This window comes from Pyrus communis, chromosome 17, assembly GCF_963583255.1.
Source record: "Pyrus communis chromosome 17, drPyrComm1.1, whole genome shotgun sequence".
In the NCBI taxonomy this organism is placed as follows: domain Eukaryota; kingdom Viridiplantae; phylum Streptophyta; class Magnoliopsida; order Rosales; family Rosaceae; genus Pyrus; species Pyrus communis.
Window position 1 is genome coordinate 14,172,679 of NC_084819.1, and position 26,834 is coordinate 14,199,512.

General features: G+C 38.1%; 2 protein-coding genes, 1 non-coding gene and 1 pseudogene across 3 annotated transcripts; 3 read left to right on the forward strand and 1 right to left on the reverse strand.

Annotated features, from left to right (window-relative positions):
- The first annotated feature begins 777 nt into the window (after positions 1 to 777).
- On the forward strand, positions 778 to 2,613 carry LOC137722045 (putative receptor protein kinase ZmPK1). Its single transcript, XM_068461044.1, has 2 exons — positions 778 to 1,004; positions 2,031 to 2,613. The coding sequence occupies exons 1-2, from the start codon at positions 778 to 780 to the stop codon at positions 2,224 to 2,226; spliced, it is 423 nt and encodes a 140-aa protein (XP_068317145.1). The 3' UTR covers positions 2,227 to 2,613.
- Positions 2,614 to 4,309: 1,696 nt separating this feature from the next.
- Positions 4,310 to 4,816, reverse strand: LOC137722046 (uncharacterized). The gene has a single exon (XM_068461045.1). It carries the CDS (start codon positions 4,814 to 4,816, stop codon positions 4,310 to 4,312), a length of 507 nt encoding a protein of 168 aa, XP_068317146.1.
- A 1,125-nt stretch (positions 4,817 to 5,941) lies between these two features.
- Positions 5,942 to 6,048, forward strand: LOC137724023 (small nucleolar RNA R71). The gene has a single exon (XR_011067146.1). It is a non-coding gene; the product is annotated as a small nucleolar RNA R71 (small nucleolar RNA).
- A 2,828-nt stretch (positions 6,049 to 8,876) lies between these two features.
- On the forward strand, positions 8,877 to 26,735 carry LOC137722047 (putative receptor protein kinase ZmPK1; annotated as a pseudogene).
- Positions 26,736 to 26,834: the final 99 nt, after the last annotated feature.

Genomic DNA, 26,834 nt, shown 5'->3' on the forward strand with positions numbered 1-26,834 from the left:
ATTTCTAGTAGTGTCAGCTGTGTGTAAGTCTCACCATCATATTTTTGTTGACTTTTATGAGTTGTTGTGAGTGGTTAGACTTTCATTGTTGAGGTTGCTACGTTAGGAGAAAATTTTCCTTGTGCCCATAACATATAAGTAGTTCACCATGTGTAATTATTTAAGGGATGAGAAATTTTATTTTTTATGTTATTAATTTTTTAACGAAGAATCTCACCACTTGTATAGAGACACATTGTATACCACCCTGTGTTCCGGGCACATTGAAAAATCTCTCCTAGGTTAGACCATTAGACTATGGAAGTCCAAATAAACGACCATTTGCGGGGACAGAGTTAGGTCCCGGTGGAAAATTGAGATGCCCTCTTCACCATACTGTTTGGGCAGTAAAAGTCAAGGTCAACCCTTTCACACAACAATTATTCTTTTAAATGCTTTCAATATAATGAATAGTCATATTCAAATTTATCGCTCTTTATCAAACGAGACCTTAAGAATCTTTTAATTTCTTTAGGAGGACAAGGACATTGAAATTATATATCGATCTTAACCACAGTAACCGCAAGATGAGCGTAATATATATGGGTCTTTCAGGTGCTTATTGCTTGTCACGACTTCTGATGTGCATCCATGACTCGGGGCATCTAAGTTGGACTCAAGACTATGACTTATGTCCTTGCTCCGGTGAATAGTACAAGCTTGGTCACGAGGTCGTAGGTATATTGAATGGAATGGATGCCCATGTTATCTCTTTCTTATTCACCAAACTTGAGAAAAATGAAGCACCAACTTGTTGCATCTCCAAACCTTCTCTCTTTTCTTACCTTTGCATTCATCACTTTATTCTCCCACTCTTCTTCTGCAACTCCGAAAACCCAAAACAGTATTTTGAGAGGCTCTTCGCTCTCCGCCAAACACGATTCTGACTTCCTAACTTCCCCATATGAATCTTTCACTTGTGGTTTCTATGGTGTAGGGACAAATGCTTACTGGTTTTCGATATGGTTTGCGAAAGGGGTTTTTTAACTTTAATTCTTCAAGAAGATTGAAATTTAAAATAAACATGGTGTTATACTACATATTAATTATAATCCCTTGATGTGTCCTTAATTCAAAATAATTAATGTGCATTTTATTTAATGTCTCCCATTAAATATTTAAATGTATTAATATACAAATTTTAATTTTTTTTTTTTTTTTTACCAAAAAAGAGTTTTTTAATTTATTAATTTTATTTAACATTCTTCAAACTTGAAAGACTCAATTAATGGGAATAGGATCCTCTCCGGATCCTCTTTGTGGGGATCCGGAAGATCAATCAATCTTGTTCGTTCATTGTACATCATGCGGTTATAAATCATTTTAAATTTTAAATTGAATATATATAGTACCTAACGAAAACTGACCACACAATGTACAATAAACGAACACGATTGATTGATTCCTCGGATCCCCACAAAGAGGATTCGAAGAGGTTCCTTATCCCAATTAATGTACCTAAATGTTAGTAGCGAAATGTGTGTACAGAAATGTATTATATTGAACTAATGTATTTAAATGTTAATACCGAAATGTATGTACCGAAATATACGCACCGAAATGTATTATATTAAATTAATATACCTAAATGTGTGTACTGAAATGTATGCACCGAAATGTATTATATTGAATTTATGCACCTAAATGTTTGTATCGAAATGTATGTAGCGAAATGTGTGTACCTAAATCTATGCACTAAAATGTATTATAATGAATTTAATGTGCCTAAATGAAGAAGACAAAGTACATCGAAATATATTGTATAACAAAAATTGGGTTATCTAAATATTTACAACAAAATATATTACAATAAATGAATTGAAAATGAAAATTATAATGAAATAAAATTAGGAAGAGAAAGAGAAATGTTTCAAAAAATCAAAATATAATTAATAAATGAGATTATTAATGTATCAAGGGACTAAAATTAGATTTCGATCTTACTCATGGTTTTAATCTAATAATCATCTTTGCTAAGGATTAAAATGAAGTTTTATATTTACAAAATCTAGAGACAGAACTGTTGTTTGGACAACCAACAGAGATAGACCAGTCAACGGCCTCGGCTCCAGAATCTCCTTTCGCCTAGACGGTGCCATGGTCTTGACAGATGTCGATGGAACAACCGTCATGGCATCTCGTTTCTCTTCGATATGTTGCCTGACTGTTGGCACCGATCACAAGTAGAGCAAAACAAATATGCATCCTTGAAGAGTGAAGGCCAGAAAAATCCACTTTGTAGAACCTTGGCAGTTGTCTTACTCAGCCCAAAGTGTCCTCCAGATGTATAACTATGGCAAAATTTTAGAATGCCTTCTTGTTCAGTAACGGGCACACATCATCTTATCACTTGATCTAAGCAGTATTTATAGAGATATGGCTCGTCCCAAAAATAGAACTTCACTGTAGAGACAAACTTCTTTCTTTGTTGAGTGCTCACATCAGGGGGTAGGACCCCACGAACAAGGTAATTAGCAATGTCTGCATACCAAGGGACAAAGTCATTAATGGCAAAAAGCTGTTCATCTGGAAAACTTTCGTTTAAGGGCAAAACATCATCTTCTTCATCTTGAACATGTGGAAGGCGGGATTAGTGATCCGCGACTACATTCTCAGCTCCTTTCTTGTCTCGCATGTCCAAATCAAATTCTTACAGGAGCAGTACCCACCGAATAAGTCGAGGTTTTGCATCTTTTTTCGCCAATAGGTACTTGAGTGCTCCATGATCAGTGTATACAATCACTTTTGAGCCAATGAGATACGATCGAAACTTCTCCAAAGCAAAGACTACAGTGAGCATCTCTTTCTTTGTGGTGGTGTAATTCAATTGTGCATCATTCAAAGTTTGACTTGTGTAGTAGATGACATAAGGAAGCTTCTCTTTTCTTTGTCCTAAAACAACACCCACTGCATAATCACTAGCATCACACATTAGTTCAAAAGGCAAGCTCCAATTCGGAGATGTGATAATAGGTGCAGAAGTGAGAAGTTGTTTCAAAGAATTAAAAGCATGTAAACAATCAATATTAAAATCAAATGGAGTATCTTTGGCAAGAAGATTGCACAACGGATGACTAATCTTGGAAAAGTCTTTGATGAAGCGTCGCTCCGCCATGTCCAAGGAAGGACCTCACTCTCTTCACAGATGGAGGAGGCGGCAATTTAGCTATCAAATCGATCTTTGCCTTGTCAACTTCAATTCCCTTGCTTGATATTAAGTGACCTAACACAATTCCCTGTTTAACCATAAATTGACATTTCTCCTAGTTCAAAACAAGGTTAGTTTCCTTACATCTTTCCAACACCAGTTTCAAATTTGCCAAACAATGATCAAAAGAAGAACCATAAACAAAGAAATCATCCATAAAGACTTCACTAATTCTTTCAACCATATCAGAAAAAATACTTATCATGCACTGTTGGAATGTGGCTGGAGCACTGCATAAACCAAATGGCATGCATCTATATGCAAAGGTTCCATAGGAGCATGTGAAAGTTGTCTTCTCTTGGTCCTCCAGAGCAATTGCAATTTGATTATAACCTGAGTAACCATCAAGAAAATAGTAATATGAGTGACCTGCTAACCTTTCAAGCATTTGATCAATAAAAGGTGAAGGAAAATGATCCTTGCGAGTGAAAGAGTTCAATTTGCTATAGTCAGCGCACACTCTCCACCCAATTGTCTGCCTTGTTTTCACCAATTCATTGTCTTTGTTCTTGACCACAGTGATTCCAGTTTTCTTTGGAACTACTTGAATCGGACTAACCCGCTTGCTATCCGAAATCAGGTAGATCACAACAACATCTAAGAGCTTCAAAATTTCTTTACGCACAACCTCCTTCATGTTGGGATTTAATCTTCGCTATGCTTCTTTGGTTGGCTTGGAATTCTCCTCCAAAAATATTCGGTGCATACACACGGTTGGGCTTATGCCTTTGATATCCACAATAGTCTATCCCAAAACTGTTTTATACTCTTTTAACACATGTAACTGCTGCTCTTCTTCGTAATTACTTAGGTCTGCTGCAATTATCACCGAAAGCGTCTTAGATTCGCCAAGAAAAGCATATTTTAAGTGCTCAGGTAGCAACTTGAGTTCCAATACAGGAGCTTGCTTAATGGAAGGCAATATACGAGGTAACGCTGGTCCTAGAGACTCCCATGCTTGCTGCCATTTTGTTGCATGACTGAAGGACGAGTTTAGGGCTGCAATTTTGTCTATGGCTACCGCTCATTCCATATTTAAATCTGGATACTCAATGCATGTCTTCAACAAATCTGTAGAGACGTTCTCCAAGAAGTTGGCATTGACATGGGAGCGATAAGCTCGATGCTGTTGCACTCTTCTACGTCGGCTGGTAACTTAAGTGCTTCAAACATCTTGAATTCTATGGATTCTCCTTGAACTTGCAGCTTGAGTGTGCCTTCTTTGACATCAATTAAAGCTCCAGCGGTTGCAAGGAAAGGACGACCATGTAAAATAGGAATGTTTAGGTCTTCCTTCATGTCAAGCACAAGGAAATCTGCTGGCAAGATGAATTGGTCTACTTTGATCAAAACGTCCTCAACTAGGCCTTTGGGAGAAGTTACTGATTGATCAGCTAATTGCAAAGAGATGGATGTTCTTCGTAGCTCTCCAATACCTAGCTGCGCATAAATAGAAAATGGCATGAGATTAACACTGGAACCAAGGTCTAAGAAAGCTTTGTTAAATTTAAAATCACCAATAACACATGGGATGGTGAAACTCCCTGGATCTTGTAATTTTGGAGGCATCTTCGTGATCAAAACATCGCTGCAACAATTTGTAAGCTCAATCTTCTCATGGTCTGTAAATTTCCTCTTGTTTGTGCAGAGACCTTCAAAAACTTTGCGTACGATGGAATTTGAGATATAGCATCAAGTAATGGAATGTTGAATTGAACCTTTTTAAATTGCTCCAATATATCTAACATATGCATGTCCTTTCTCTGCCTCTGAAATCTTCACGGGAAAGGCATAGGATAATGATAATTCTTCAACTTTGGAGCAGGAGCAGGAATAGCGAGTGGCGAAGAAGGTAGTGAAGCTGCTTCGTTGTCATTCTTTTCTTGGTCCTTTGGAGCAATTTCTTCTCTTCTATCATAAGGTTTACCACTCCTTAATGTTCTAATGGCATTAACTTGCTCTTTGCCTTGTGGATTAGCCTCGGGTTGACTTGGAAAACGCCCCAGTTCTCTTTCACTCATTGCAGCAGCAATTTGACTAACTTGTGCTTCCAATTTGTTGATGGCTTGACTATTTACTTGTTGCCCTTGTTGGAACGCTTGCTGGAGAGCTTTCAAAACTTAAGAAGTGGTTTGTTGATATTGCTTATTAGCTTGAACCATCTGAGTGAAAGCTTTTTCCCAAGACGGTTTCTTGGTTTCTATAGGTGATGCTCCTTATTGCCATGGCTTGGATCCTTGGTGAAGACTATTATTCCAAGCTAAATTAGGATGATCTCTCCACCCTGTATTACAAGTATTTGAGAAAGGGTCGTTTCTTTGACGGTTAAACGAGTTGACTTGATTAGCCGCTTCAACTTCTGGACAAGTACCACTTTGAGGACAAAGATGAGTAAGATGGGTATGATCAGCACAAATCCCACACGGTTCTACATTCTTTGAAAACATATTCACCACAACATCTAATTTCCCTGATAATGCAGCCACCTCATTAGATGAACTTACTTCATATGCAGAATTCCGAGTTAACACTCTACTATCCCATTGAGATGAATTTGCAACAACATTCTCATTGATAGTAGTAGCTTGCTCTGGTTCTTTACCCAATATATTTCCATCAGCTGCAGCATCCAATCCATGTCGACATTCATCACTCAAGTGTTGGTAGAAGTATAAACTTAGTTACCATCGTAAGAACTGATGGTGTGGACGACTAATTATCAAAGCGTTAAATCTCTGCCATGCTTGAAAAAGTGGTTCTCCCTTGTTCTGCCTAAAGTGAAATATGTGATCCCTCAACCTCTGAGTTCTAGATTGAGTGTAAAACTTTTGAATGAACTTAGTAGAAAGTTGAGTCCAAGAGGTAATGGATCTTGCTGGCAGAGTCTTGAACCAGGTTCTAGCATCACCCGTGAGAGAAAAAGGGAAAAGCTTTAGGCGAATGAACTCATCAGAGACGCCCTTAATATTCTGTGTCCCACAATTATCCAGAAAGTTATCAACATGTTCACTAGCATCTTGATTCTCATCTCCAAAAAACTTGGGCAACATGTTAGTAACATAATCTTTGATCTCATAAGAAGAAGTAGCATCAAGTTCAGGATAAACTGTGCATGATTGTCGAGAAGAAAATCGCAGCATAGAGAAATCTTGAATGTTTCGAGGTGCACCACCGTTATTGTCGTTCTCAGCCATCTCTTCCTGTTCGCTCTTCTCCTTTGCCTTCTCGTCTCTTTGTTCTCTTTGTTCCTTGCTAATTTGCCTGAGCTTTTGTTCAATTTCTGGTTCAAAGTCCACAAGCTGACTTTCTGAGGAACGAGTATCGATCATTCACCTACAAGGAATCAAAGAATGATTTCAGTAATATGCTTGCGAATGCGCTAGAGAACCTGGTGAGGATTAATACAAACAGCGATTGATTTAAGTGAACGCAAAGAGAAAGTAAACCAGGGAAATCTAATTCCTAATAACTCACGGATTACAAACAAAAGACTCCAACTGGAAGAAGGAGAATGAAAAGATTCGGACAAACTAGTGAGACTTAGGGTGATATAGAAGAATGAAAAGAGAAAAGGAGATACCCAAATAGAATATGGTAATCGAATACTAATAGTCAGATAAGGAGAAAGTCAAATTGACTATTCAATTACGGGAATACAACTAGCGAATTTTGTATATATATAATTTGTTTTTTATTTTTTTTATTTTTTATTTTTAATAGTATGAAAACAAAAACAAGATAAAGAACAAAAACAAAGGTAAAAATAAAATAAGATAAAAAAAAAAATCAACTAAGTAAAGTGTAATCAACAAGCCGAGTTGGGATTAAGGGGCAATTCCCCAGCAACGGCGCCAAAAACTTGATGTGTATTTAAACTAACCTAAATAAAAGATTAATTTAAACCAAATTAAACTCGCAAGTGCACGAATCAATTGTAGAAATATTTGCAAATATGAGGTCGATCCCACAAGGATTGCTTTTAATACCAATTCAACCAGTTGATTACATGAAACTTAACTAAGAAACAAATGATCGGTTAATTGATTATAAAAAATAATTAAAACTCCAACTTAAAATTAAACCAAGAATATGAATAACCAAAAGCACACAACGAATGTAAGTTTAAAAGAAATTAATGTGATGAAAGCCTAAGGTCATGAATCCACCAATAACAATCATATCCCCTTTTCTTCAAGCCGATTACTATCCAATTACCATGCCAATATTTAAGGTTGTTCTTTCATATGAATTAATCCGTGGTTAGGCATCAACTCGTGTGTCTAAATGTGACAACTATATCCTATTAGTTAGGCATACAGTTAAACATATAAAAACCCATTAAGCACTGAAGAATTATGTCAACCAAGTAGGACTAGTTTGATATTGGTCATCCTCACTAGTTTGTCTACTCTTCTTAATCTTAGTTCCAAACCTAATTGATTGGTCATCCTCTTAGATTTATCTAATTATCTAGAAACGAGTTCATAATGATGGCCTGTCACAAGAACGTTCGAAACTAGAATAGATTAAGCACAAAGATTAAGAACTAAACATGACATGTAATCAGATAATAATCAACAAGATACTTCGGAAATAATCATGTCATGGCTTCATCATAAACCTTAGAAAAGTAGTTTAGTTACACATAGTCATAATAAAAATCACAAAAGAAGTCATGGAAAAAGATAAAACCCAGAAAAGAATGGTAAAACAAGCTAAGCTTTTCTCCTTCACTTTCGAAGAATCCTCTGTATTCACATCCTCCCTTTTTATAGCCTCAGGCCCTCTACTTATTCTAGTAAAACCCTCAAAAGTTTGATAAAAACTACCCTCAAAGAAAACAAACTCCTAAATAATTAATGACACAAACTAGGAAAAAATCCTTCTTGACTTGGGAAACACGTCATTTGTCTTGTACGCCAGTTTTAGGGTTGATTTATCTTCTGGAAACGTAGCTTTATCTCTGATCTTTCTAGGAATATATCGCACACCACTAGGAAGAATTGGAAAAGCCTTCAAATCTTTATTCTCCTACAGCTACGCAGTTCTGACTGGAAAACTACTTCTGCGGGATTAACTTTGAAAACTGGAACGTTTGGCTCCATGGAAAATTATGAAATTTGGATACAATGATCTTCCGCCTCTTAGCTTCCTTCTCCAATTGGCCTTGCATCAAAACTCCTCTGGAAAGTTGAATTATCACCAAAAACGTCCTGCATGCGTAGTTTGGCTGAAACAGAGAAAAGGAAAGTAATAAGGCCCTTTTAAGACCAATTCCTTAACAAAACTTAGGGATAATTAACATGAAAATGTGATGAATAATGCACCTATTAGGTTCCCTCTGTAAATCAGTATAGTATAGAATATTTTGGTGCTACGATTTGATACTGTGATACTAGACTCTTGATTTACTATACAGAATGATGGGTTTTTCTGCTATACATGCATTATTTTTGTTATTTCTATTTCCCATCTCTTTGAATTGATTACGGTATCTGTGTATGTGTTTCTTTTTTGTTGTGAAAAAACTCAGGCAGGGAAGCATTTAGAAGCATTCTCAATTCAGCTTGTAATCCTTGCAATCTAGGAGCAAGCTCTTCATATATGCCATACATAGGCTGCCTCAGGTATGGAAGGAAGTCTGAGTCAAGAGACTACAAGATTTTGGACCACCAGCAAGAAGCAAAGTAATCATGATATGGATGAAAGCCTTGATGTTAACATACAAGGACCCGAAGATATTTCTTCTAGGATTGAGCGGGAATTTCTCCGAGAGGTTGAGCATGCAGAAGAACTTGCAAAGGCTATTGAGCCCGGTATGGATTCTTTTCAGATGTTATCTTGAGCGCTTTTTGTAGAATTTTTCAGGTCGACGGGCCGATGGTCCACTCCAACCACATTTATACTGTCCCCACTTTACCACCTACACAATTCTCAAGTGTGGGGTTTTATCATAAAAGACCTCGATATTAGTTAGAGTGGGGGTAATTCTATATAAATTGCTCTTTCTTCTTCCCTTTGTCCGATATGGGACGAATTGAGTTCCAACAATTGTGGTTTTGCCATGTATCATTGGTTAAGTACTTATGACCAGTAAGATCAAAATTTTCTCTGCTCCTATAATGTGGAAAGTATTTCATCAATGTCTAGGAAACTAGTTATGCATCATTCTTGTCTTATTTATGTATGCATGTTTCATGAAATAAGAACCTACTTCAATCGACATGATCTTCTCTAAAAATATTAAGCAGGGTGCTTGTGGTTTGATTATACAGCCACTAATAATCTTATGGTTTACTTTCTAATGGGTACAGGACATGCAGAGATGCCAGATGCAATGGAGACAATATTTCAATCTGCTCTTGTTTTTGGGAGACATTGGGGGTGTAAGTATTTTCTTTACTCTATTCTCATTCTTGAATTTCAAGTATATTTTTCTTGTTTTTTTTTTTTCTTTCTATTGCAATTGTCATAAGGTTACAAAAAGAAGAAGTGATATTTAAGGAGTAGGAATCAGTGCACATGTTGTGCACCCAGTCATCCAAAAAACCCCTTGAACCACTACACAAAGGCTAGTCTAGGAGACTTACACCAAATCTCCTTAAATCAAGGAGTTGACAACAAGAGAAAAGACTTACACCATATCTCCTTAAATTAAGAAGTAGCCAACAAGAAAAAGACTACATACAAGTTGATAAAGTAACACATAAAGCAGCAGCTAGTCCTTAGAGTCGATACACTATGGTAGCCCTAATAACCACCATTCTTCCAATACTCCCCCTCAAGCTGGAGCCAGCAAATTGATGGAACCAAGCTTGACCAAGAGACGTTGAAATTGATACATGGGCAAGGATTTAGTGAATAGGTCAGCAAGTTGATCAGTACTTTAGACACTGTGAGTTCGAATAACCTGTGATTGCACTTGTTCACGCACATAATGACAATCCACTTCGATGTGCTTGGTTCTTTCATGAAACACTGGATTAGAGGCAATGTGCATGGCTGCCTAATTGTCACATCAAAGAGGCATGGATTGAGAATTGAATAACCCTAAATCACAAAGAAGACCTTGCAACTAGATTAGCTCACAAGCAATGGAAGCCATCGATCTATACTCAGCCTTAACACTTGATTTGGCAACTATTGCTTGTTTTTAGCTTTTCCATGTGACTAAGTTTCCACCCACAAAGATGCAATATCCAATTGTTGATTTGTGATCTATTGAACTACCAGGCCAGTCAGCATCACAATATCCTATTATTTGAGTGTTTGCATTGTTTTTCATGACTATGCCACGACCCACTGATCTTTTCAAGTAACGAAGGATTCTTTTGACAAGGTTGAAATGCTCAAGAATGGGTGAGTGCATGAATTGACTTGTAATACTCACAGAATATAAGATGTCGGGTCTTGTTATAGTGAGGTATATCAACTTACCAACAAGTCTTTGATAGTAACCAACGCTGGGAAGAGGTTCACCTTCCAAACTGAATTTAAGTTTGCTATCAAGAGGTGTCTTGGCTGGTTTGACATCATTCATCTTGGCTTCCTCAAATAGATCAAGCACATACTTTCGTTGGTTTAGAAATAGGCCTTCATGAGAATATGCCATTTCTATACCTAGAAAGTACTTCAAAACTCCTAGATCTTTGATGTCGAACTATTGCTGGAGAGCTCGTTTGAGATTGGCAATTTCTTCGTCACTATCACTAGTGATAATTAAGTCATCAACATAGATTAGGACCACTAATTTCCCCACATGTCCTGTACGCACAAACATGGAAGAATCTACATTACTTCTATGAAAACCAGTATTGATGAAAACCGAGCTGAGTTTGGCATACCAAGCTCAAGGTGATTGTTTAAGTCTATAGATAGCTTTATTCAACTTGCATACTACCTGTGAATCACAACTTTGCGGATGTCCAAGAGGCAATTTCATGTAGACTTCTTCTTCGAGATCTCTAATTTTTAACATTGGTCATCCCTTATTCACAGCAACTGAGAGAATTACCCTTATTGAGTTCATCTTTGCAACAATGAGCAAAGGTTTCCTTGTAGTCCACATCAAGTGTTTGTGTGAATCCACGAGCTACCAATCTTGCTCTATGTCTTTCAATTGATCCATCTAAGTTGAACTTGATCTTATATATCCATTTGCATCCCACAACCTTCTTTCCTTCTGGTAACTTTACAATACTCCAAGTGTTGTGTTAATTGAGAGTATGTAACTTATCATGCATAGCTTTCCTCCACACTTCAGATTCATTTGCATCATGAAAATTTTGAGGTTCTGTGAGCTTAGAAACCTTGTTGAGGAATGCACTGTGAACAGGTGCAAGCTTGTGATAGGAAACATAATTGGAGGTTGGATGCCGTGGCTTGTAAGTCACACAGTCTTGCAATCTTGCAGGCAGCTATCTTTCTCTTACAAGTTTACGTCGTGGTGCAACAGGTGTTGATTCATGTTCCATTGCTTCTGAGGTTACACTTTGTAAGTTTTCATACTCTTCATCAATTGAATTGCTAGGAGGCTAACCTTCATTGATTTGTTCACTCAAAGGAAGAGTTACTTAAGTAGCTAAGTTGAGACTCGAAGTTGAAGCTTTAGTGATCACGACATCTGTTATTGGTAAGGGAAACAAATCCAAGTAGTTCTCCCCCTGAGTGTTAACTTCAAGATTCTTACTGTAAAAAAAGCTAGTTTCATGAAACCTAACATCCTTAGATACAATAAGTTTCTTAAGTTGAGGGTTGTAACATTTATATCCTTTTTGAGTTAAAGAATACCCAAGAAAGATGCACTTTGCTGCCCGAGGATCTAGTTTGTCTCGATATAGAGATTGAATGTGCAAAAAACATATACATCTAAAGACTCTAAGATGAGGGAGATCCACTTTTCTTCCTTTTATTATCTCCATTGGAGACTTGAACTTCAACACTCTACTAGGCAATCTGTTAATTAAGTAAGCAACTGCCATAACACCATGTGACCAGAATTTCTTAGGCATATTCATTTGCAACATCAGTGCCCTAGTTTTCTCCAATAAGTCACAATTTTTTCTCTCAGCAATGCCATTTTGCTGAGGGGTTCCCACTTAGCTAGTTTGATGCATAATGCCATTGTTGCTCAAGTATCGTGTCATGATTTGAGACGTATTCTGCGCCATTATTAGACCTTAGAGTTTGAATATTTGAAGAGAAATGATTTTTGACAAGGTTATGAAAGTCTTTAAGCATATCCATTACTTGGCTTTTTGATTTCAAAAGAGACAACCATGTGGCCCTTGAATAATGATCAACAAAAGTTACAAAATACTTTTAACCATCAAAAGATTCACTAGTAGGACCCTAAATATCTGAGTGTACAAGCTCAAAAACTTGCTAGCCCTAGATATAGACTCTCCCAATGGTAATCTAGCTTTGGACATATGACAAGTTTCACACTCAATTGCTTTTTTGCTTGAATTGGGAAATAAGGTGGACAAAATAGGTTGGGAAGGATGAGCTAGATGTTAATGCCACAAAAGGTTGTCTTGGTTGGAAACTGAATTGACTTGAAATCCATTTGGACTTTTTTTTTAGATGTAATATAGTCCATCTAGAAAAAAAAAAAAACCCTCACCAATCATCTTCTTGGTGATATAATCTTGAAAAATGACACTTTGTGGTGAAAAAATGACCAAACAGTTCAAAGTATTTATGATTTTCTCCACAGATAAAAGATGGAAAGGAAATGAAGGTACATACAAAGCCATTGACTCAATTTTATCTGAAATTAGATGAACTTTTCCCTTTCCTACAACCTTAGCCCCTTCACCATTTGCAACTGATACTTGTAATGGTTCATGCAAATTTTCAAACTCTTTTAGTTTTGACACTTTATTAGTCATGTGGTCTGTGGCTCCAGAATCAACAATCCAAAAATCATGCAACAAATTAACATTTAGAGTAGTTTTGAAAGCATTTAAAATACCTTGATTGTCTTGCTTTGGTATGTGATCAGCATTGGTCCAAAAAACCAACAAACTTGCTCAATAAGGCAGTGGTATTTCCATCTTCAGGATCAACAGCTTGATCGGCTTCTTCTCTTCCTCTTTCCTTTTGTTGGAAGGTTGCAAACTTATTTATAAGATCTACAGGATTAGCTGTGAACTGCTTGTAAGGATCATGATTGTTGATAGTTGAAGATGAAGCCATGTTGGCTCGGTGGGAAAGTTGAGGTGGTTGAGATCTTCTAGGTGGAACCTTGTTTTTCAAAAAATCTAGTTTCAACTCTGGATGCAAGATCCAGCAAGTCTCCTTATCGTGACCATTATAGTGACAATGCTGACACTTCAAGTTAGGGTTTTTACCCTTGTATCTCTTCTCATTGGTCATGTAGGCTCAAGTTTCAGTTACATTCACTTTAGTTCCTGCATTCATAACCTTCCTTCTCACTTCCTCTTGTTGAATGGTAGCATAAATGCTTGTGAAGGTTGGCAGCCCAAGATTCATGAGGATATGACTTCTTAGATCTTTATAATCTGTGCTCAGGCTAGACAATAGCTGAAAGACTTTATCTTCCTCAGCCCTTTTTAGGAGAACTGTGGAATCAGTAGTATGTAGCCGGTAGACATCCAGTTCATTCCACATACCTTTTAGAGATCCAAGATGCTGAGTAAAGCTCTTACCTTCTTGCTGGATACATGATATGTCTCTTTTAAGTTGAAATACACGAGCGGAGTTGTTTTGGTTCCCATACATCTCCTTCACAGTTGTCCATAGCAAGAGAGAAGACTCAAAATAGTTGAAGATCTCAGCTATTTTTCTTTCCATGGAGTTGAGTAACCATGACATAATAAGTTGATCTTTACATAGCCAAGCTTCATAATCTGAGGATGTAGCTTCTGGAGTAGGAACATTACCATTGATGAACCTGAGTTTGTTTCTTCCACCAAGAGCAAGAGCAACCGCCCTTGACCACGGAAGATAATTAAACTAAGTAGTATTGAGATGATCCTTTGGTTAGGATTAATTGGTATCTACTTCTGAAGGATTCTCAGGTCGAGAAGTGATGGTGTTTCCAACTCCCTGGTTGACTGAATTTTCTTCAGCCATTTGTTTGAAGATTGGAGATGTTTACAGAATGATACACACAGAGGCAGGCTCAAAGGAATGCTTGCTCTGATACCATCTTGAATTTCAAGTATATTTTCTTTTTTTCTATTGCAATTGTCATAAGGTTACAAAAAGAAGAAGTGATATTTAAGGAGTAGGAATTAGTGCACATGCCGTGCACCCAGTCATCCAGAAAACCCCTTGAATCACTACACAAAGGCTAGTCTACGAGACTTACACCAAATCTCCTTAAATCAAGGAGTTGACAACAAGAGAAAAGACTTACACCAAATCTCCTTAAATTAAGGAGTAGCCAACAAGAAAAAGACTACATACAAGTGGATAAAGTAACACATAAAGCAGCAGCTAGTCCCTAGAGCCGGTACAACATTGCAACCCTAATAACCACCATTCTTCCAATACTCATATTTGGCGACATGCCATTCATTTCTTTATTAAATTCAATTTTGTCATTTAAAGAATGATGAAAATGTCTATATTCGTTTACCTCTGTGTTCTTCTGCATTGAAATGTGATGGCTTATGTTTCGTTCGATCCATGCATTACTTGTTAAAACATCGAGTGATTGTTAGCTCACATCTTATCAAGTTTCTAAAAGATTCTGGTCGGGCAGCGCCTAGGCGTCTAGGTGGGATTCTTAAATTTATTATTTAACATATAAATAAGTGCTTATTTACTCCCTAAAAACTAAACCCTATACTTGTATTGAGAATTTAGAAAAATTAAAACTTAAGTCATATTGCCATCAGACAAATGCCTAAAAAAAAAAAAAAAAATTCCTATTTCGAAATTCACTATTAAATAAAAAATCTTTGACTTAATTTAAAATTTAAAAAACAATGGAACCGCCTAACCTACCTAGCCTCTACCCGATTTTTCTCACAATTTGCCCTAAATGTCATCGGCCCTTCCTTTCCTAGGCTGATTTTTAGAACACTACATCTTATTAGAGATGCATATTCCCCATTGTAAATACGTGCTTACACTCAAAACGATAATATGGCAGCATAGCATTTTATTATGTAATTGAAGTTGAATGCCTGATTGTGTATTGCGAGACTAACGTACGAAGTGTCGGTAAGTCTCAACATTGTATTTTGGGGTTGCTAGGTTAGACCGTTCAACATAAACCAACAATTTGTGGCGGCAAATTGAGGTCCTTGTTGATAACTGAGGTGTCGTCTTCACCCGAACTCAAGGGCAACCCTTTCACACAATAGTTACCCTTCAAAATATCTTATTTAATATAGAGAGTAGTCCTATTCAAGGGAATAGAATCCTATCCGGATTCTCAATGTATAGATTACAAAAGGATTTTGAAGAACCCTATTTACACGCACAGTTTGAATTTCAAATAATACAAAGCTATCAGACTTAGCTAAGAAACATTCAAAAGAAACCTAGACCTAAACAGACTTGTCCTTGGATAACGAGTAAATTTTAGAATATCCAACTGAAGAGTTTGAACTAGAGTTGGATTTCACTTGGTCTAACACGTTAGACTATGGAAATCCACCTAAACGAAATTGGATTCGCTATATACCTTAGTGTGGATCAATCCATCTGGATCGCTGATTGGTGTGTAAAAGAAATCAGGGCTATTGGTTTTTATGTGGTGGGCCAAAGAAATGAGTTAATAGAGACCGTTGAATTCAATTTGTGCGACCCAGAAAAGTTGATCCTTAGGCTCCATTCAACATAAACCAACAATTTGTGGGGACAGAGTGAGGTCCTTGTTGATAACTGAGATGTCCTCTTCGCCAGAACTCAACGGCAACCCTTTCACACAATAGTTACCTTTCCAAATATCTTATTTAATATAGAGAGTAGTCCTATTCAAGGGAATAGAATCCTATCCGGATTCTCAATGTACAAATTACAAAAGGGTTTTGAAGAACCCTATTTACACGCATAGTTTGAATTTCAAATAATACAAAGCTATCAGACTTAGCTAAGAAACATTCAAAAGAAACCTAGACCTAACAGACTTGTCCTTGGATAACGGGTGAATTTTAGAATATCCAACTGAAGAGTTTGAACCAGAGTTGGATTTGATAAGTCTCACTTGGTCTAACACGTTAGACTATGGAAATCCACCTAAATGAAATTGGATTCGCTTCGTACCTTAGTATGGATCAATCCATCTAGATCGTTGATTAGTGTGTAAAAGAAATCAGAGCTATTGGTTTTTATGTGGTGGGCCAAAGAAATGAGTTAATAGAGACCGTTGAATTCAATTTGTGCAACCCATATAAGTTGATCCTTATGCTCCATTCAACATAAACCAACAATTTGTGGGGACAGAGTGAGGTCTTTGTTGATAACTAAGGTGTCCTCTTTGCCAGAACTCAAGGGCAACCCTTTCACACAATAGTTACCCTTCAAAATATCTTATTTAATATAGAGAATAGTCTTATTCAAAAGAATAGAATCCTATCCCGATTCTCAATGTACATATTACAAAAGGGTTTTGAAGAACCCTATTTACACGCACAGTTTGAATTTCAAATACTACAAAGCTATCAGACTTAGCTATGAAACATTCAAAAGAAACCTAGACCTAAACAGACTTGTCCTTGGATAACGGGTGAATTTTAGAATATCCAACTGAAGAGTTTGAACTAGAGTTGGATTTGATAAGTCTGACTTGGTTTAACACTTTAGATTATGGAAATCCACCTAAATGAAATTGGATTTGCTCCGTACATTAGTGTGGATCAATCCATCTGGATCATTGATTGGTGTGTAAAAGAAATCAGGGCTGTTGGTTTTTGTGTGGTGGGCCAAAGAAATAAGTTAATAGAGATCGTTGAATTCAATTTGTGCGACCCATATAAGTTGATCCTTAGGCTCCATTCAACATAAACCAACACTTTGTGGGGACAGAGTAAGGTCCTTGTTGATAACTGAGGTGTCATCTTCGCCAGAACTCAAGGGCAACCCTTTCACACAATAGTTACCTTTCAAAATATCTTATTTAATATAAAGAGTAGTCATATTCAAAAGAATAGAATCCTATCCGGATTCCCAATGTATAGATTACAAAAAGGTTTTGAAGAACCCTATTTACACGCACATTTTGAATTTCAAATAATACAAAGCTATCAGACTTAGCTAAAAAACATTCAAAAGAAACCTAGACCTAACAGATTTGCCCTTGGATAACAGGTGAAGTTTAGAATATCCAACTGAAGAGTTTGAACTAGAGTTGGATTTGATAAGTCTGACTTGGTCTAACACGTTATACTATGGAAATCCACCTAAACGGAATTGGATTCACTCCGTACCTTAGTGTCTGGAGCCTAAGGATCAATCCATCTGGACTGTTGATTGATGTGTAAAAGAAATTAGGGTTGTTGGTTTGTGTGTGATGGGCCAGAGAATGAGTTAATAGAGACCGTTGAATTCAATTTGTGTGACCCAAATAAGTTGATCCTTAGGCTCCGTTCAACATAAACGAACAATTTGTGGGACAGAGTGAGGTCCTTGTTGATAACTGAAGTGTCCTCTTCGCCAGAACTCAAGGGCAACCCTTTCACACAATAGTTACCCTTCAAAATATCTTATTTAATATGGTGAGTAGTCTTATTCAAGGGAATAGGATCATATCCGGATCTTCTTTGTGAGAATCTCGTAGTTCATTTCATCGTATTCATTTATCTGTCATTCTGCGGCTATAAATTATTTTGAATTTATTTAAAATTAAACATAAACAGTACTTGACGAAAACTAATGTATTAATTTTTCTTGGTAGCGACATTGACAGGCGAAATTGAGTCCTTGTGCCGAAAAAGTGCTCTTTGCTTGTCGCAAAATCCGATGTGAACCAACTCCTCGGACTAGGGGCATCTAAGTTGCACATGGATCCATTAATTTTCTTCATAAAAACAACAGAATTAATTTTCTTCGTATCAATGAATAGTACAAGTTTTGTATTATATTTTGCATCAAGTCACGCTTTGACACGACGTCGTAGGTAAACTCGAACATAACAGAACCGATTCCCATTGATATATATATACCCATCTTCTCCCTTTTCTTTTCACCAAACTTGAGAAAAATGAAGCACCAACTTGTTCCATCACTAAATGTTCGCTGTTTTCTTACCCTTGCGTTCATCGCTCTATTCTCCCACTCTTCTGCTGCAATTCCGAAAACCCAAAACCGTCTTTCGAGAGGCTCTTCACTCTCCGTCCAAGATGATTCCGGCTTCCTCACTTCCCCAGATGAATCCTTCACTTGTGGTTTCTATGGTGTAGGCACAAATGCTTACTGGTTTTCGATATGGTTTACGAAATCCAAAGACAGAACTGTTGTTTAGACGGCCAACAGAGATAGACCAGTCAACCACCTCGGCTCCAGAATCTCCCTCCACCGAGACGGAGCCATGGTCTTGACGGACGTCGATGGAACATCCGTCTGGGAGACCACCGCGAACTCCAGCAGCTCCAGAGCTGAAACGGCCGTGCTTATGGATTCCGGCAACCTTGTCTTAAGAGACAAGCAAGGTAAAGTTCGGTGGCAAAGTTTTGATTTTCCAACTCACACTCTTCTTCCAAACCAGCTTTTTACAAAGAGCAAGAAGCTGATATCTACTTTGGGAAAAGACACTTTTGGGACCGGCAATTTCAGCTTCTATTTCGACAATGACAATGTTTTGAAGCTCATGTTCGACGACCTTGACACTTCGAGCTTGTACTGGCCTGATCCTGATTACGACACTTACGACAACAATCGAACAAATTACAACAGTAGCAGGGTTGCTGTTTTGGATGATTTGGGGAATTTTTTCTCCAGTGATGAACTACAATTCTCAGATTCCGACGCAGGTTCAAGTGCAAAAAGGCGGTTGACTATGGATTATGATGGAAACCTCAGGCTTTATAGCCTAGAAAGCGCGACAGGGTTTTGGGTGGCTACCTGGGAAGCCATGACGGAGCTGTATAAGGTGCATGAGATCTGTGGGAGAAATGGGATTTGTATTAATACGCCGCAGCTGACACAAGTGACTGGAAAATGGGTTGCAAACCTATGTTCAATGGTTCATATTCGCGGTCCCAGCAAGTGAAATTCATGCAGATGAAGCATGTAGATTTCTATGGTTATGATTTCAATTATAGCGAACTTACCTCGTTCGAAAATTGCAGGAATTTCTGCTTGGATGATTTTCGGTGCAAAGCATTTACTTATAAGTGTTGGAAATTCAAATAAAAACAGGCTGTAAAAGGTTGCTGCTAGTTTCTTTACAGGTTGTATCCACACATGTTGCAACTACAAAGACTAAAGTTTCCTCCATGTGCTAGCTGAAAGTGTGTTGAAAGACAGCAGAGATGTGAGCTGCTGTGTGCAAGCTGTCCAAAGTTCACATGATCTGTTTGCATATGTTGTCTTATTGTTTATTCATTTTCTGCTTGTATAAATAAGCCTCATTGCTAGACTTTAGAATTATCCCATCCGAATCCCATTTCCCATTCATTTAATTTCAGCTTGTAAGCTATTGAGTTTGTAAACTCTCTTTTCATATATCTAAGTGCAAGTGTTTTACCAAAGTTTGTTGCTTCCCTCCTTTCTCTATTTCTTTGTCCAATTTTATTGAGAGTGAAAGTGAGAGGTGTGATAGAGTTTGTAAACTTATCACCCACATATTTTGGTATTGAGTTAGCAAACTCCTTTGAATACCAACAATTGGTATCAAAGCCAGAATACCATTCCGGCAGGTGCAGCAGTTATGGCGTCCAACTTAGTGCAACTCCAAGTTCCCACATTGAAGAAAGAAAATTATGAAAGATGGTGCATCCAATTCAAAGCATTGTTTGGATCACAGGAGCTATGGGAAGTTGTCAGTAGTGGGTATGTTGTACCCACTGCCGAGCAAGAAGCCGTATATACTGCGGATCAAAAGAACACTCTCAAGGACTTACGAAAGAAGGACCAAAAGGCGCTGTATCTTCTATACCAGGGTTTGGAAAATTCAACGTTCGAGAAGGTTGCAGAAGCAACAACGAGCAAACAAGTATGAGATACACTCAGTACAATCTACAAAGGAGTAGATCGAGTCAAGAAAGTGAGATTACAGTCACTTCGAGCAGATTTTGAAACTGCTCACATGAATGAAAGAGAGAGCATCTCCGACTATCACACAAGGCTCATTGCGATAGTAAATCAGATGAGGAGAAATGGCGAGAGACTCGATGAAGTACGAGTTGTGGAGAAGATACTCCGGTCACTCACATCTAAGTTTGAGCATGTGGTGACTGCCATTGAGGAATCCAAGGATTTGGAGGCGATGAGCGCAGAGGAGCTACTAGGATCCCTCATAGTTCATGAGCAACGCATTCAGAAGAATGCAAGCCCCACAACGCTAGAGCAAGCTTTGGAGTCAAAGTTGAATATTGACAAACCAAATGGAGGTTGTGGGCAGTGAAACTCACGTCGTGGGAGTTCATCCAACCGTAGCCGAGGACGAGCCCGAGGAAGAGGTCGAGGCTATGCACAAAATCAAGGTCAGTCTCAGGAATGGAGATCTACTCGAGGAAAGGCGCATATCCAGTGTCACAACTGTAAGCAATATGGACATTATGCCAATGAATGTTCACATAAAAATGGTGAGCATGTCAACATGGCAGAATCAAGTGGAAATACTGATGAAGAACTTACAGTCTTGCTAGCACACCATGATTCCAGTAGCTAACAAGATGTTTGGTATTTGGACTCTGGTGCAAGCAATCACATGTGTGGAAAGAAGGAGTTTTTTGCCGAACTCAAAGATGGGGCCTATGGATCTATAAGTCTTGGTGACTCCTCAAAGTTGCCAGTTGAAGGCAAAGGGAAGATCAAGATCATCCAGAAGGATGGTAGAGAAGAATACATCTCCGATACCTACTACATACTAGGTATGAAGAGCAACATTCTGAGCATTGGTTAACTGCTCCAGAAAGGGTACATTATACATATGGAGAACATGCTTCTCACTTTCAGGAATGCAAGGAGAAAGCTTATTGCACGTGTTCGAATGTCAAAGAACCGGATGTTTCCGTTGAATTTGAACACAAAGATTGGAAGCTGCAACATCGGTGTAATGGAAGATGAGTCATGGAAATGGCATCTTCGATTTGGCCATCTTCATTTCAATGGCCTAAAGTTGCTGTCAAGTGGAGGAATGGTTCGTGGTCTACCCCAAATTGAAGCCACATGCCAAGTATGTGAAGGTTGTGTGCTTGGCAAGCAAGCACGACTATCGTTCCCTGTTGGTGATACATGGAGAGCAAAGGCACCACTGCAGTTGGTGCACACAGATATATGTGGTCCATTGGATCCCATGTCTTATGGAGGTAATAGGTATTTTATTACCTTCATTGATGATTTCACTAGAAAGACTTGGGTCTATTTTCTTAAGGAGAAGTCAGCTGCCCTAAAAATTTTCAAGGAGTTCAAGGCACGCACAGAGGCTGAAAGTAACCATAAGCTTGTGGCCGTGAGATCAGATAGAGGTGGAAAGTACACCTCCAATGCTTTCCAAGCATACTGCAAGGAGCAAGGAATTAAGCATCAACTTACTGCTGCCTATACCCCACAGCAAAATGGGATAGCCGAAAGAAAGAATCGAACCATCCTTGACATGACAAGGTCCATGCTTAAGGAGAAGAATTTTCCAAAAAAGTTATGGGCAGAAGTTGTAGCTTGTTCGATTTATTTGTTGAATCGATGTCCAACAAAGAGTGTCAAGAGGATGACACCACAAGAGGCTTGGAGTGGATACAAGCCGAATGTTACACACCTAAGAATTTTTGGGTGTGTTGCATATGCTCAAGTTCCAGAAGCCAAGAGGAGGAAACTTGATGATAGAGGTGAGAAGTGTGTGTTTGTGGGCTATAGTGAAGAGTCCAAGGCATACAAGCTCTACAACCCACTAACTGGCAAACTAGTGGTTAGTAGAGATGTCATCTTCAGTGAGGAAGAGACATGGAAGTGGAACAACAAAGAAGTCAGTAAAGATAAGATCGTCTCCACTGATTTTGAAGAACCAGAAGTTGTACCACCTATTGAGCAACAGCCTGCTCAAACAATCACAACAACTCCAGTGCACAGAATTGCAAGGAGTGGTCCTACATCTAGTGAGGAAAGCAGCTCCTCAACTCCAGTGAGGTTAAGGAGTCTCAGAGAGATTTATGGACAAGAAGAAGAAGAAACCAATTTTTTCTGCTTCTATGCAGACCACGAGCCTCTTTCATTCAATGAAGCTGTGGAAGAAGATTGTTGGAAGAAAGCCATGGAAGAAGAGATCCATGCCATCGAGAAGAATGACACTTGGAAGTTAACAAAGCTCCCACCAAATCAGAAGGCTATTGGTGTCAAGTGGGTTTACAAGATCAAACGCATTGCAGATGGAAGTGTGGATCGATACAAATCAATTCTTGTAGCAAAGGGCTACAAACAGAAGTATGGAGTGGACTATGATGAAGTCTATGCTCCAGTTGCAAGACTTGACACGGTAAGATTACTAATCTCTCTTGCCGCTCAGTATAAATGGAAAATTTATCAATTAGATGTCAAGTCAGCCTTCCTTAATGGAGTTCTTGAGGAAGAAGTGTACGTGAAACAACCAGAAGGCTTCCAAGTACAAGGAAAAGAAGATAAGGTGTATCGTTTGAAGAAAGCTTTGTATGGCCTCAAGCAAGCACCATGAGCTTGGAACTCAAGGATTGATAACTACCTTCACCAAAATGGATTTCAGAAATGTCCATACGAGCATTCAGTTTACATGAAGAACGGTGAAAAAGGGGAGTTCTTAATTATTTGTCTCTATGTAGATGACTTGTTGTTTACAGGAAACAATGAAGCAATGTTCTATGAGTTCAAGAAATCCATGTTCAGTGAATTCGAGATGACTGACAATGGATTAATGTCATACTTTCTTGGCATAGAGGTGAAGCAAGAAAGTGACGGTATCTACATCTCTCAACAAAAGTACATGAGAGATATATTGGGGAAATTCAATATGGACAAGTGCAATATTGTCAACACTCCAGTTGCAACTGGATTGAAGCTGTCCAAGGAAGGAGAAGGTGAGTTTGTAAACTCAACCGTGTACAAAAGCTTGGTTGGAAGCCTAAGGTACCTTACAATCACAAGACCTGATATAGTTTATGGTGTTGGACTCATGAGTCGATACATGGAAACACCAAGGGAGTCTCATTGGCTGGCTGCCAAGAGAATTTTGAGGTACATAAGAGGTACTCTAAACTATGGTCTATTTTATAATTTTGGTGAAGATGCAAAATTATTTGGTTATTCAGATAATGATTGGGGAGGTGACCAAGATGAAAGGAAAAACACAACTGGCTATGTGTTTTTTCTAGGATCAACAGCTTTCTCATAGACTTCAAAGAAGCAATCAATTGTTGCTTTGTCATCGTGTGAAGCCGAGTACGTTGCTGTAGCCTCAACCGTGTGTGCGGCAATTTGGTTAAGAAATATGTTGAAGTCAGTGTGTCATCCACAAGTAGAATCGACTGTGATTCATGTGGATAACATCTCAGCTATCAAGCTTGCTAGGAATCCTGTTCAACATGGAAGGAGCAAGCACATTGATACCAGGTTCCATTTTCTAAGGGACCATGTGAAGCAAAAGGCAATTGAGCTTGTCTATTGTCACACAAAGGAACAAGTGGCTGACATCTTCACTAAGCCACTACCAGTTGAATCATTCCGGTAATTACGTGAAATGCTAGGCATGAAGGCGTTTTGATTTGAGGGGGCGTGTTGGAAATTCAAATAAAAACAGGCTGTAAAAGGTTGCTGCTAGTTTCTTTACAGGTTGTATCCACACATGCTGCAACTACAAAGACTAAAGTTTCCTCCATGTGCTAGCTGAAAGTGTGTTGAAAGACAGCAGAGATGTGAGCTACTGTGTGCAAGCTGTCCAAAGTTCACATGATCTGTTTGCATGTGTTGTCTTATTGTTTATTCATTTTCTGCTTGTATAAATAAGCCTCATTGCTAGGCTTTAGAATTATCCCATCCGAATCCCATTTCCCATTCATTTAATTTCAGCTTGTAAGCTATTGAGTTTGTAAAGTCTCTTTTCATATATCTAAGTGCAAGTGTTTTACCAAAGCTTGTTGCTTCCCTCCTTTCTCTATTTCTTTGTCCAATTTTATTGAGAGTGAAAGTGAGAGGTGTGATAGAGTTTGTAAACTTATCACCCACATATTTTGGTATTGAGTTAGTAAACTCTTGTGAATACCAACAATAAGAAGACAGGAAAAGAGAAATGTTTTACAAAGAGTACTCTTTTCAATGGGTACAAGTCTCCAAATTTTATAGGGAGTACATACATAAAAGTGCCCCTGAGTGTGGAAACATCGATGCCTGTCAATCTCGAGGCCTCAGATACATGTAGGAAGAATTTGTTAAAGGTTGTAGTCGGTTCTCCTTCGATGTATGAAAATACTGCGAAAAGGGTAAGATGGGTGTATTTGTATAGCTTTGTTTTTGCAGTTGGTGCACTTGAAGTTCTTTTCATAGCTGTTGGAGAACAATTCAGAAATAAACAAAAATAATAGAAATAAACAAAAATTTGAAATTCTATTATTTTATTTACCAAATATACTTGATGTGCAGAATGAAATTATACAATAAATACATAAACTAAAATGAAAATACAATGATACTAACTTGATCACAGAAGGTAGAGGCTAGTGTTAAAGCTATGTCCTTCGAACAGTATTTTCGTCCCACTCTTGTGCTTGTGGTTCTACAACGTCTGCTCGACCAGGATACAACTACCAAATTCTACAACCCGCACTGGATTATAGAACTCTAGCGAATTGATTTGTGTGTTTACTCTCTGGAAATTTTGTACAGAAGATAAGGAGGAAGAAGAGATCATTCTACTTGGATACTGTGATTGCAAATATATAGGCTGTTTCACACCCTTTCAAATACCTGTTCAGTGTATTTGAAAGCACACAACTCTTTCTAATAGCTGTGTCTTTTAATCAAAAAGTACAACTCTTTCTAATAGTTGTGTCCTTTAATCAAAACGTTTTTTAATTAATAAATTAATTAAAATACTTAATCCGAAAATTAAAATTAATGAATCTGATTAATTTTAAATTCCAAGGCCCTTGTCTTGATTAATTAATATTAATTGTATTTAGGCTATATTATATTCAAGCCTAATCCACACAACCATAAGGCCCAAGCCTTCAATCCATTTCCAAATGGTCCAAGTTCTAATTACTAAGAAAAGAGAATAAGCCTATATAAAGGCTTGTGAAAAAATACTATTGACCAATGTTGGACAAGAGGGTCTCAAACTCCAATAATAGCTTCCGCCAACTGGCTACTTTTCCGAAGGCACAATGCAGCAGCTTCGACAGAAGATGGATATCACGTAATTTTGAGTCAGTTTAGAAAGTTTTGCTACGCTGAGCTCAAGAAAGCAACCAAAAACTTCAATGAAAAGCTTGGAAGAGGGGTCTCCGGTGCTGTGTACAAGGGCGTTCTGGCGGACAAAAGAGTGGTGGCTGTGAAGAAACTGGCGGACTTATATCAAGGGGAAGGTGTGTTTTGGGCAGAAGTTAGCACAATTGGGAAAATTAATCACATGAACCTAGTGAGGATTTGGGGATTCTGTTCTGAAGATAAGCACAAACTCCTCGTCTCTGAGCACATCAAAAATGGCTCATTGGACAAGCACCTGTTCCCCCCAAATTTCCTTGGATGGCAAGAAAGGTTTAAAGTTGCAATTGGAATAGCAAAGGGTTTAGCATATCTTCATCATGAGTGTCTAGAATGGGTTATCCATTGTGATGTGAAGCCCGAGAACATACTCCTAGATGGAAATTTCGAACCAAAGATTGTAGATTTCGGGCTAGCAAAGTTAACCCAGAGAGGCAACCTGAGCTCAGTTTTTTCACAAATTCGTGGAACGAAAGGGTATATGGCTCCCGAGTGGGCTCTGAACCTTCCAATCACTGCAAAAATGGATGTTTATAGTTTTGGAGTGGTAATTCTAGAGTTAGTGAAGGGCATTCCCCTTTCAAGTTGGGTAGTTGAAGACACTGATGATCTAGAGTCGAAGTTGACAAGGTTTGTGAGGGTAGGGAAGCGGAAAATTCAATGCGGGAAAGATCTGTGGATCGAGGATATGATGGATCCAAGGCTGAATGGGCAGTTCAGCAGGATCCAAGCTGCAAAGATGGTTGAGATTGGGATTTCCTGCGTGGAGGAAGAGAAGAGCAAAAGACCAACCATGGATTCAGTAGTTAAAATTTTACTAGAATGTGAAAGTGAATCTGCTATTGTTTCTCCACACGACACAAGTAACAGCAATTTAAGCTTTAGAGAGAGAAATATGTAAAAAACTCCTTACTCTAAAAGTTGAACTGTAACAGCATCTTTTGTAAAAATAAGTACTGCTATTACATTTCTAAATTTTTTTGTACAAGTGATGGTTCTA

Excerpts from the sequence above, each read along its gene's own strand:
- LOC137722046 (XM_068461045.1), bottom strand. The coding sequence starts at position 4,816 with ATGCCTCCAAAATTACAAGATCCAGGGAGTTTCACCATCCCATGTGTT.
- LOC137722045 (XM_068461044.1), top strand. The coding sequence starts at position 778 with ATGAAGCACCAACTTGTTGCATCTCCAAACCTTCTCTCTTTTCTTACC. Across the intron at positions 1,005-2,030 it reads GCTTACTGGTTTTCGATATG|TTTTATATTTACAAAATCTA; the intron begins GTTTGCGAAAGG and ends ATTAAAATGAAG.